The sequence below is a fragment of the Triticum aestivum genome, chromosome 1B (assembly GCF_018294505.1).
Source record: "Triticum aestivum cultivar Chinese Spring chromosome 1B, IWGSC CS RefSeq v2.1, whole genome shotgun sequence".
In the NCBI taxonomy this organism is placed as follows: Eukaryota; Viridiplantae; Streptophyta; class Magnoliopsida; order Poales; family Poaceae; genus Triticum; species Triticum aestivum.
Window position 1 is genome coordinate 333,496,025 of NC_057795.1, and position 11,983 is coordinate 333,508,007.

Sequence of the window (11,983 nt, forward strand, 5' to 3'; positions counted from 1 at the left end):
TCACTCGTTCACCTACTGGTCTTCATCTCTCTCAACGGCAATACATCCTTGATATTTTATCTCGTGCTGGCATGCGTGACTGTCACCCGGTCACTACTCCTATCGACACTAAAGCTAAGCTCCCTTCCTCTCTTGGTACTTCGGTCCAAGATCCATCTCTATATCGTAGCCTTGCCGGTGCACTTCAGTATGCCACTCTAACTCGACCAGATATTGCTTACGCCGTCCAGCAAGTCTGTCTTCATATGCATGACCCTCGTGAACCTCACTTTTCTCTCATCAAACGTATCCTTCGCTATTTGAATGGCACCCTCGATCATGGTCTCTCCTTACACCGCACTTCTTCACACTCACTTACCGCTTACTCAGATGCCGATTGGGCTGGATGTCCGGATACCCGTCGTTCCACTTCTGGCTTTTGTATGTATCTTGGAGACAATCTGATCTCCTGGTCATCACGTCGACAGACGACAGTCTCTCGTTCTAGTGCAGAGGCTGAATACCGAGCAGTTGCTGCGGCTGTCGCTGAGTCCTGCTGGGTTCGGCAATTATTACAGGAGCTCCACAAGCCTATCTCGAGTGCTACTATCGTATATTGTGACAATGTAAGTGCAGTCTACTTGTCTGCTAACCCGGTTCAACATCGTCGTACCAAACATATCGAGTTGGACATTCATTTTGTTCGAGAGAAGGTAGCACTTGGAGCAGTTCGTGTTCTACATGTTCCCTCAACATTGCAATTTGCGGACATCTTCACGAAAGGTTTACCGACAGCTCTATTCCGAGATTTTCGCTCCAGTCTTCAGGTCACTATCATTCCCGGTTCAGACTGCGGGGGCGTGTTAGAGACCAACAGAGCTACGGCTTCTAGACAACTTGGTGTACAAGTTGTATTACCTCCGAATAGATAGGTTTCCATCCAATGGACTCCCTGTAATTGTAAATCTTCCCTGTAATATATATATATGAGAGGTGCGCCGTGGCTAGGCTCAAGCCGCCCGGTATTTTCCTATTTACAACAATGGCGAGGCACAAGTGGGCCACCTGCATGTGTGCCAGGAAGGAAATATCGCCTTGCACATCTCGCGACCACGCGTTATCCAACAAAGCCTGCCGAACAGTGCTAGCATTGAGCGCCCTCGTGCTGACCATCTCCAGAATCAACAGAGCGATCTCTCCGACCGTGAAGCCATGAATCCATCTGTCCGTCCAAAACAAGACCCTCTCTCCATTGCCAAGCGCGATCTTGATGAAGTTGTTGAAGATCAACTTGACCTCGGCATCATCAGAAAGCGGGATGCCCTGCCACGGGCGAAGCATATCCGTTCTGTGAAGCCATTCCCAGCGCACCCTCAGAGCGATGACCTGTGTGCTCAGATCCTTGATGCCCAGACCATCAAGACTCGTCGGCCGACAGACTGTGTCCCAAGCTACCAAACACTGCCCACCATTGACTTTATCTTTCCCGGCCCAAAAGAAAGCCCGCATCCACCTATCAGTTTCCCTTCAAAAGGGATCAGCTACCAACCCAGCAAGATTACACGAGAGACGTGGTAAATCAGAGTGAGAGACGGGGAAAAGAGAGAAGTAAAATAGTGAACGCGTCGGTCTGCTTTAGTGTATTGTAAAAATAAAAAAAATCTTGCAAGAGAATGGCATCTTATTGCTTTTAATAGGGAGAAAAGAAACGGAGAGACGGACGCAGGAGGGACAGAGGATAGAAAAGTGGCGGGCAAGTGCTCTCCCTCTGTGTGACCAGTGACCGTCGTCCAGAAGTAAAAATGGCTAACGCGCCAGTCCGCTTTAATCCAAAGAAAAGAAACCTTTCACCAAAATGGCAAAATGGCAGCTGGGTGCTTTGATAAATGAGAAAAGAGACGGGACCGACGAACGGACGGGCCGAGACAGAGGAGAGGAAAGTGAGGCCACCAGTCCCTTGTACTTCCATTAAAACCCCACTCCCCTGCTTCGCACCTCCGGCTCCGGTACCCCGACGAGCGCCGAGGAAGCCATTGTGAGGTACTCTCGGTCCGCCCCCAAATCCAGGTCTCTCTCTTCCTCTGCTTCTTCATGGCAGTCCCAAACCCCGTCTCTTTACCGCGGATTATCGCATCCTGCTGTTCTTCACTTCTTCTTCTGGAGTTGAGGGTTTCCAGAGTTTTTCTTTTCTTTTCACGAAACATGATTCAGGTTTCTTCATGGAAGCCGCAAATCCCGTCTCTTTACCGCGGATTATCGCATCCTACCCTGTTCTTCACTTTTTCTTCTGGAGTTGAGGGGTTTTCAGACTTCCAGTTTTTTCTTTTCTTTTCACGAAACAGGGATTCAGGGTTTTCAGGTCTCTCTCTCTTCCTAGCCTTCTTCACGGAAGTCGCTAATCCCGTGTCTTTAGCGCGGATTATTGCATCCCGTCTCTTCACCTTTTCTTCTGGAGTCGAGGGTTTCCAGTTTTCCTTTTTCTTTTCAATAAAACAGGATTCAGGGTTCTTCATCGACGTCACAAATCTCGTCTCTTTACCGCGGATCGCGCGCTTGTGATACTATTCTTCACTTTTTCCTCTGGAGTTGAGGGTTTTTCAGACTTCCAGTATTATTTTTCCCAAAACAGGGATTCAGGGTTTTGGGATGCAAGTTCTTCGCTTTCTTTCGTAATCGATCGAGGGGTAAAGCGCGTAGGTTTTTAATAGTCGATCTGTTCGTGTATAGATACTTCCACTCTTGTTCTCTCCTTTTATTTTGGCGGGTAATGATTTTTACATGCCGTGGTCATTACTTTTCACCAAGGTTGGCTTTGCCTCTCAAGATTCTGTATGTTCTTGGACCCAACAGTATGGCATGATAATTACTTTTTTGGTCTACCGTGGTTCTTAGTACTATTAGTCTATATGATGATGTGCTACCTTTACCTGAGATTGGCTCTACCTGATGATTTAATCTCACTTGCAGAGGAGGAGAGAAGAGGAAGGGGCAGATCTATGGGCAACTGCAAGAGTTCATGTATGTATGCCTAGCCAATCGTGATGTTTCGACTGTGTCTTTAATAAACCAAATAAAAGTTAGATGTTTGGACTATCTTCTAAAAACCAAATAAAAGTTAGATGTTTGGACTCTGTCCTTTTAAGCTGTTAAAGTTAGATGTAATTTACAGCATTAAATCCTTGGCAAAAGTCAAGGCAGGAATATGAAATCCTAGCTCTTAATTGAAGATGGCCAGCTAGTATGTTGAGTATATCACTCTCCTTATCTTGAAACACAAAGTTGTTTGAGTGCTGGTCTTGATGTCTTGTTGACTAGAAGCGGTAGTACAGGCTAATGACATACTATAAGAAAGTACCTGATTGGTGACATGAATAACTATATGCGTTCAAGATTTGATTCATTTAATCAGGACATGAAGAACTTATGCGCTGTTGTTCATTCTTGCGGTTGTTTATATTGTACTCTGTTCATTTGGAACTGCAACATGCACATGACTTTTCTCATAGCATGTTCTCTCTTTCTTTGTTTTCTAATTTTGAGTTACTGCATTTGTGCAAATATCAGCTCGTGCACGCCTAGGAAAGGCCCATGTCGTTCCGGATTCAGAATGGAGGATGCAGGACTTTGGAAAGACCCATGTTCCTGATTTAGAATGGAGGATTAATGACTTCTCATCGCTGCTTGAGACAGGAGCTAAGTCAGCAAAATCTGACGCTTTTCACTGCTCTGGGTATAACTGGTATGCACCATAATTGCAGAAGAAACTCTGCAATGTTCATGTATTACCTGTAAATACCACCTAGCTTTTTTTAGTAGAAAAGGTAATTATATGTTATCCATATACACATTGATTTAGGATGTCATTTACTCACAATGATGTTTTGATCGATCATCGATGTAATCAAATTAGCAATCACAATCTCATAAACAAACAGTCAGAGGCTAAAACTTGATATGGTGCATGAAGTGAAGAAATTAGACTTCATTCCTACTTCAGTTATGAATTCTAGACTGACTTTGGTTTCTTCGCATGATTTCATTTACCAGGTACCTGCAAGTGAGTCCAATGCATAAGGAAACTGGTTCTGAAACGCCATATGTTGCTCTTTGTCTTAAGACATCCCAACCAAGCATGGTGCCAGGTCACACGGTGCATGTGGTTTTTGAGTTGTCAATATACAACCATACAAAAGGAATGTACTGTGGTTGCAAAGGTAGTCTCATGGATGTGTTTTTTTCAAGCACATCCGTCATATTACAGCTATGAATCCATAGTCATCTGTGTGTCATAAGTTTGAGAATTAAATACCATGATTCCATCATTACAAGTCAACATCTGTAAATACTCGAAATATGATCAAATACAACGTTTTACCGTTAACAAGTCGCTTTGTATTTTCTTTGCTGTCAAGTTTCTCTGTAGACCTTCAGGAATTTGGAAGGTTCAGATGGCATACGCATGTTTCTCACTTGAGACATTACAAGTTTCTCTGTAGACATTACAAGTTTCACACTTGGGACTATTATGTTTCAGATGACATACACATGTTTCTCCTTAAATTTGATTATCATTATTTGGATGTAATTCACTACCTTGCTTTCTTAGCTAGGGTGAAGGTTGGTTAGATATTATTTGGTATATCTGCGTCTTGCATACAAGTTCTTCATTCTCTAATATTCTAACATTTACCTAACCGCAGATACCTACAACTTTCATTTCAAGAATACCTACTCGAAGGAGCAATGCTTGATTCCTCTTCAGGAGCTACTGAAATCATCTGCTTTTCTAGTTGATGATAGCTGTGTCTTCGGTGTGGAGATATTAAAAATTGATGTCTCTTCTCCTGAAAAGAAGGCTGTTGTGGTTCAGAAGAAGGATACCACAGTTCAGAACCTCTTTGTTCAGAAGAAGGGGTTCGTCAAAGGGACATACACTTGGAACATGAACAATTTCCTTGAACTGGACTCGGATCACTTCGTTCGTTCTCCTACATTTGAAGTTGGCGGGCATAAATGGTATGCACCTGTTACCAGTTAGGCAATTACATCACAAATGATTTATATAAATGGTATGCATGTATTATCCAACATTTTAGCTTATACGTATCCTTTAGCTTACCATACCTGGTCACTGTATGAACTTCTTTTTTACTCTTTTATTTATGCCAACGGACATTAGGGATGGCCAGATCTTTGTGTAAGGCGAGGTCCTTCAGATATTATAACTGGACATTTTAGCTTGATACAACCAAAGAACTGTTAGTATATTTACAGATATGCGTAGCGCATTCCAGTTTCAGTAGAAACAGGTTTTTGGAATCATGCTGCACCAAAAATTCTGAAACAATGTAGTACTAAAATATATGTTGAATAAAAGCTAGAAATTTCATTTTCATGTATATATTTGGTAACACCCGTTCTTGTATGTGCCACATACCATCGATTATTTTCTCAGATTGCTTTTGTGCAACGCTGTACTCCATTATCTTGTACTGTAGTGAACTAGTGATGTTTTGTTTAGATTTTTTTGTACAATTGTAATGCCACCATGTCGTGTCCAAAGTTAACCTGCCTACAGCCAAGCTCAGCCACAACTTTCTGATTTCAGTAACTAACCACATTCTTCAAATACATTTTCCCGGGTACCAAATTATTTTTGAAGTTACCGTTCCCATTTTCTTCACAGGTACGTCTGCATCTATCCGCGTGGTGACAAGTACAGCACTGATTGCCTCAGCTTGTACTTATACCTGGATGCATCGGATGAGCTCCGTCTCGAGTCCAAGAAGGTGGTTGTAATGACTCTGTCCATCCTGGACCAAAAGAATGGGAAACACTTGACTGCAACTTCAGGTTCAGCTCTCCTTAGCAAGTATCAGTGCTAGCAGCTAGTGTCTGTAACCTCATGATGATTACAGTTCATCTTACTTTTATGGTGATCGCAGGTCTCTTGGTGTTTACGGGTGGACGCGGCTGGGGATGGGCTGATTTCCTTGGACTCAAGAATCTGAAGGACCCGGCGGGAGGCTATGTTGTGGGATCGAGCTGCGTTGTGAAGGCGGATCTCACTATCGTTGGTTCATCCAATGATGGTTAGATGTTCACCTCATGGCCTGATGGAGAGATAATGCCCTTGCATCCTACTTATAACTAGACTTCTATTTGAGATAATGTTGTAGTAGCACTACTAAAAACTTGTGGGATGATTTAGTAGTAATGAGCTGGATTTGAGACGTGAGATGATTTCACGCATATATTTCTAGATATATGTATTGAACAGATTATGTCATCGGAAGTACTTCTATATGCATGGATGATGCAACTATGTCGGTTAGCTTGTTTTGCTACATGGATGTTTGGTTCAGCTGAACCATGTTATCTCTTGCTTAGTTTTTGTGTATCATGGATGTTCCCAGTTGATGAATCATATAGTCATATGGTTCCATGTAAAGCACCTCGCGTCTATAATTTATTTTGAGAGCGAAGGTGTTTCATTTGCCCTCCGTCCAGTGGCGGTGCTTTATGGTGACTATGATGTCAAACCACACCATAGAATTAAGGTTTGCAGTCTACTATGTTTTAATACTTTTAGATATAGTTTGTGTACGCATAAACTGAACTAGTAGGCAAAGTGCATGTAAGTGCCCATTGTTAGATTAGTTATCGTTCATTCGGTCGTTATACTTATTTGAAAGATCAAGTGAAAAATGGTAAACAGCAGCTGTAGACCTGTAGTAATTAACAGCAGCTTAGTAATGGTGATGGAAGAACAGGGTGTTGCGTTAGCAGGTGCCACGGAGTACATCTTGTGTTCTAATAAATCGATGTGCCAGTTTTCCATCGCGCATTTTTAAGAATCTTTACGAAAGTGACTGTGCCAATGCAATATTACTCATTCATTCAGGTTCCAGTAGAATATCTAATAGAACATATTCTAGCAAAAGCCACATAGGTTAGTCTGCAAATAAAAATATTGGCTTCAGATAACTGCAAAGAGCTGAAATATGGGACAGAGATAAACACAACATGAAAAGGCAAAATGCAGACACAGGTTTCAGATAACTACAAAGAGCTGAAATAGGTTAGTCATATCAGTAGAAGAACATTGATGTTCAATATTCTTTCCTGCAAAGAAAAAAGGAACAACTAATTAATGAAGCTCAGCTTCAGGCAAAGTGAGAGACGGTTCTGACTGCATCCCAGAACAACTGCTAGAGCGCATAGATGATTTCCTAGTACACAATATTTCTAGTCACATTTTTAGGAACTCAATGATCATCTTCAAGGAGAATTTTTAATCCTCTTCGGAGGTCACTCTGAAACAGCCACATAGAGTTATCCATGGGAAAAGACTGGCAGAGGAAGATAAACACATATCTTGAAAGTTTGTCAGTGTTGAATCTTGAATAGTGTTCGGTGCCCATAAACCACTCACATAGATCCCTTTTTAAAAAACTGGAAAATTCAAGCGACATTTATCTGTAGGTCCCAATAGGTTTTGCCGAGAGAGTTCCTGACTGTGTAACGGCCCATAATGATATTCACAAAGCTAATAGTGAATAAGCAATGTCGCAAAATCAACAATTCTCTTGATTTGGAATGACTAATACATACTGAGATCTCAACTGTTGCACTCTATCATGGTGAAAAGGAAGTAACAAACAATTTTTTTTATCAAAAGGCATTCCAGTCCAGATTTGTTAGCATTCTTAACAATGCTTAACAAAATTCTTTATCATCACACCCTTCACAATTTATGGAAGATAGCCTCACAATATGACCTGCAGCATTTTTGTTGCAGTAGACAGATGGAGAAGGTACATTAAATACAAAGAAACAACCAGCACCCAACCCAAAAACATAAAAGATTGATACTAAGTTGTCCAGATATCATAGTTTGTTATCTAAAAGGAAAAGCGATGTCAAATAAATAGAGATCGTTCCATACAAAGAGTGGAACCTGTTAGCAAGGCTGGTATCTGAGATTTACATATATTTTATCAAATTTTTTGGCCGATCTTGTCCATATTTGTGGTAACGAGCAGCTCCCTATCTTAGTGGGGGGTGATTCAACATTATTCGAAGACGGGAGGAAAAGAATAATGAGAATTTTGACGGCAGATGATCGTTTATGTTCAATACTATAATTGAGAGCTTGGATCTTAGAGAGATAGAGCTGTCGGGTAGGAAATTCACTTGGGCTAACTCGTTACCAATCCCGACTTTTGAGAAGCTGGACCGTGTCCTAGCTACTGTCGAGTGGGAACAAAAGTTTCCCCTAGTAACAGTCCAGACGCTTTCACGAGGTATCTCGGATCACATGCCGTTGCTAGTTGACTCGGGGGCTCAAACCCATGTGGGCAATAAGAACACCTTTTCTTTCAAACTAGCATGGTTTGAAAGAGAAGGGTTCCTTGATTTGTTAGCTAGAGAATGGGCTAAAGACTCAGGAGGAAGGTCACCTATTGAAAGATGGCAGTGTAAGATTCATCATCTACGAAGTTTCCTTCGTGGATGGGCTAAGCATATGTATGGGATATATAAGGCTGAGAAGGAACGGCTCCTTTTACTTATTCAAGCCCTAGACGTAAAAGCCGAAACTTCTATTTTAGATACCAGCGAGCTAGAAACTAAGATGGAGGCTGAGTTGAGACTGAAAGAATTTCTTCGAAAGGAAGAATTGAAGTGGGCTTTGCGAGCTAAGGTTCGCAAAATCGTCCAAGGGGATGCTAACACTCAATTCTTTCACATGATTGCTAATGGCAAGCATCGCAAGAAGAGGATTTTCCAACTAGAACAGGACGAAGGGACGATTGTAGGTCAGGAGAATATGAAAGTTTATATAACCAACTATTATAAGCAGTTGTTTGGACCTCCGGAGGATAATTTCGTGTCCTTAGATGAGTCTAGGGTTGAGGATGTTCCTCAACTTGCGACTAACGAGAATGAGATTTTGACTGCCCCTTTTACGGAGAAAGAGGTGTTTGAGGCCATTTCACAAATGAAGAATAATAAGGCTCCAGGGCCGGATGGTTTTCCGGCAGAGTTTTATAAAAAAATGTTGGCACTTTATTATGGGGGATTTGCTTCCGATGTTCCATGAGCTTTTCTCTAGACAACTTCAATTGTTTCAGCTGAATTTCGGAACAATAACTTTACTTCCTAAGAAGACAGAGGCCACTCGCATTGAGCAGTTCAGGCCTATTTGTCTTCTTAATGTTAGTTTCAAAATCTTCACCAAGGTTGGGACTAATAGGCTTACGCAGATTGCGCACTCTGTGGTGCAACCGTCCCAAACTGCTTTTATGCCAGACAGAAACATCCTAGAAGGGGTTGTCGTCTTTCATGAAACGCTCCATGAGATTCACTCAAAAAAACTCGATGGAGTTGTTTTCAAAGTGGATTTTGAGAAAGCATATGATAAAGTCAAATGGCCCTTCCTTCAACAGGCTTTGCGTATGAAAGGTTTTGATCAGGCCTGGAGAAACCAGGTAGAATCCTTCACGCAAAAAGGGAGTGTTGGGATTAAAGTGAATGCTGACATAGGTCACTACTTCCAAACACACAAAGGGTTGAGGCAAGGGGATCCAATGTCACCTATCCTATTTAGCATAGTGGTAGACATGTTGACCACTCTAATAGGACGGGCTAAGGATGCAGGTCAGGTAGGTGGCCTTGTTCCGCACTTAGTTGATGGAGGTGTTTCCATTCTTCAGTATGCTGATGATACTATCATCTTCATGGAGCACGACTTGACGAAAGCGCGAAACATGAAGCTCGTGTTATGCTTATTTGAACAATTGACCGGGTTAAAAATTAACTTCCACAAGAGCGAATTGTTCTGTTTCGGAAGAGCTAATGATGACCAAGAGGCGTACAAACAATTGTTCGGATGTGATTTAGGGGCTTTACCGTTCACATATTTAGGTATACCCATTCATCATCGTAAGCTGACCAACAGAGAATGGAAGTGCATTGAGGATCATTATGAGAAGAAACTGAGTTGTTGGAAAGGTAAGCTCATGTCATACAGAGGACGATTAATCCTTATTAATTCGGTCCTCACAAGTATGCCTGTGTTTCTTCTATCCTTTTTCGAGGTTCCGGTTGGAGTCAGGAAGAGGCTTGATTTCTATCGATCATGCTTCTTTTGGCAGAGTGATGAGCTTAAGCGAAAATACAGACTTGCTAAATGGGACATTATCTGTAGGCCGAAGGACCAAGGGGGTCTAGGTATTGAGAATCTGGAAGTCAAGAACAAATGTCTCCTTAGCAAGTGGTTGTTTAAGCTTTCTACCGAGACGGAGGCCACTTGGGCCCAGATCTTGCGTAACAAGTATCTTCACTCCAAAACCTTGTCCCAGGTGACAGTGAGGCCGACTGATTCACCATTTTGGAAAGGATTGATGAGAGTTAAACCACTTTTTTCAATAGGACAAGGTTCTTAGTCGGTAACGGAGCTGCTACAAGGTTCTGGGAGGATACGTGGCTTGGGAAGACGCCCCTTGCACTTCAATATCCATCTTTGTATAACAGTGTTCAATGTAGAGATGCTTACGTTGCAACAGTTATGCACTCCACTCCACTCAATATTCATTTTTGGAGGACGCTAGTGGGAAACCGTTGGGAAGCCTGGCTCCATCTTGTGAGAAGATTTATGGATGTCCAGTTGTCTCAACAACCAGATCAGTTGTGTTGGAAACTCACTAAGAACGGAGTGTTCTCGGTCAAATCCATGTATCTGGATGTTATTAACTCTAGCGTGATTCCTACCTCGAAGCATGTCTATAAAGTTAAGGTTCCTTTGAGAATCAAAGTGTTTATGTGGTTTGTGCATAAACAAGTTATTTTGACTAAGGATAATTTGGCAAAACGTAACTGGATTGGCTCTACAAGATGTAGCTTTTGCGACCATAATGAATCAATCAAACACCTTTCTTGATTGTCCGCTGACCCAAATTTTGTGGCGGTCGGTTCACATAGCTTTTAATATTAATCCGCTGAATTGCATCAACACATTATTTGGAACGTGGCTCGATGGGTTAGATTCGGATACAGCGAGGCACATTCGTGTAGGCGTTTGTGCTTTATTTTGGGCAGTCTGGAACTGCAGAAATGATCTGGTTTTTAACAGAACAACAAACATTCACTTTTTACAGGTTATCTTCAGGGCCACTGCGTTGATCCGTATGTGGTCGCTACTCACTCAGACGGAGACCAGGGAGCATTTGGTTACTGCGTCTACTCGATGGGAAATGGTAGCACGGGATATTTTCAACCGGTTTGGATGGCGGTCATGTAATAGGATAGGCATGTAGTGCTCCTATTTTTTTATGCCAGCCGGTTGTGGCTTTGCTTTTCATGTTTTGCTCTTCATGAGCATTTGTCTACTACTGTGTGTGAGACTTGGAGACTCATGTTGGATCTTTTACCTTTTAATAATATTGGCCGTATGCATCATTCTGATGCAGAGGCTGGGGCGAACCCCCTTTTCGAAAAAAAGAAGACATCACCTTAGATCTAAAAAAAGAATTCATGCGTGCTACAAATAGCATTTGGCTGCAAGCTAGAAAAATATAGTAGTTTCAGCAGGGTAGATCATATTAAGGCAAAGACATCATATTGGAAAGCCGCATCACCAATCCTCAAAATTCAATGTTTTTTTTGAAACTGTCACCAGGGGGAGGCTCCCGACCTGAATATATTTCAACTAAAGAAATATCAACACATGTTTAGGAGAGACGAGAGGAGAAAAAAATCCTGCCACATTCCGGCGTGGATTTTCAGATCCGCCTTTCGGAGGCGGTGGGACCATAGGGTGAGATCGGAGATTACAACCTGAATTGCATCAACTCGTGATTGTACAATTCCTCTAAAGGTCTTGGCATTTCTAGCATCCCAAATTTTCCAAAGAACTAGCAACAAGATAAAGGGCCAGACAGCCTGCGGAAGGCTAGGGTGGCAAGGCCTGTTCCACAACTCGAAGAGCAGCGAGGAGCAGGGC

At 42.2% G+C, this 11,983-nt stretch overlaps 1 protein-coding gene across 2 annotated transcripts; it reads left to right on the plus strand.

The window, feature by feature from the left end:
• The first annotated feature begins 1,829 nt into the window (after positions 1-1,829).
• On the plus strand, positions 1,830-6,313 carry LOC123122285 (uncharacterized). 2 transcript variants are annotated; one of them, XM_044542475.1, is made up of 7 exons: positions 1,830-2,019; positions 2,947-2,997; positions 3,544-3,718; positions 4,027-4,193; positions 4,680-4,995; positions 5,666-5,832; positions 5,925-6,313. In XM_044542475.1, the coding sequence occupies exons 2-7, from the start codon at positions 2,976-2,978 to the stop codon at positions 6,074-6,076; spliced, it is 999 nt and encodes a 332-aa protein (XP_044398410.1). In that variant the 5' UTR covers positions 1,830-2,019; positions 2,947-2,975; the 3' UTR covers positions 6,077-6,313. The 2 variants fall into 2 exon arrangements, with proteins under 2 accessions (XP_044398410.1, XP_044398402.1); XM_044542467.1 differs by having other exon boundaries at positions 1,838-2,046.
• The last annotated feature ends 5,670 nt before the right edge of the window (positions 6,314-11,983 follow it).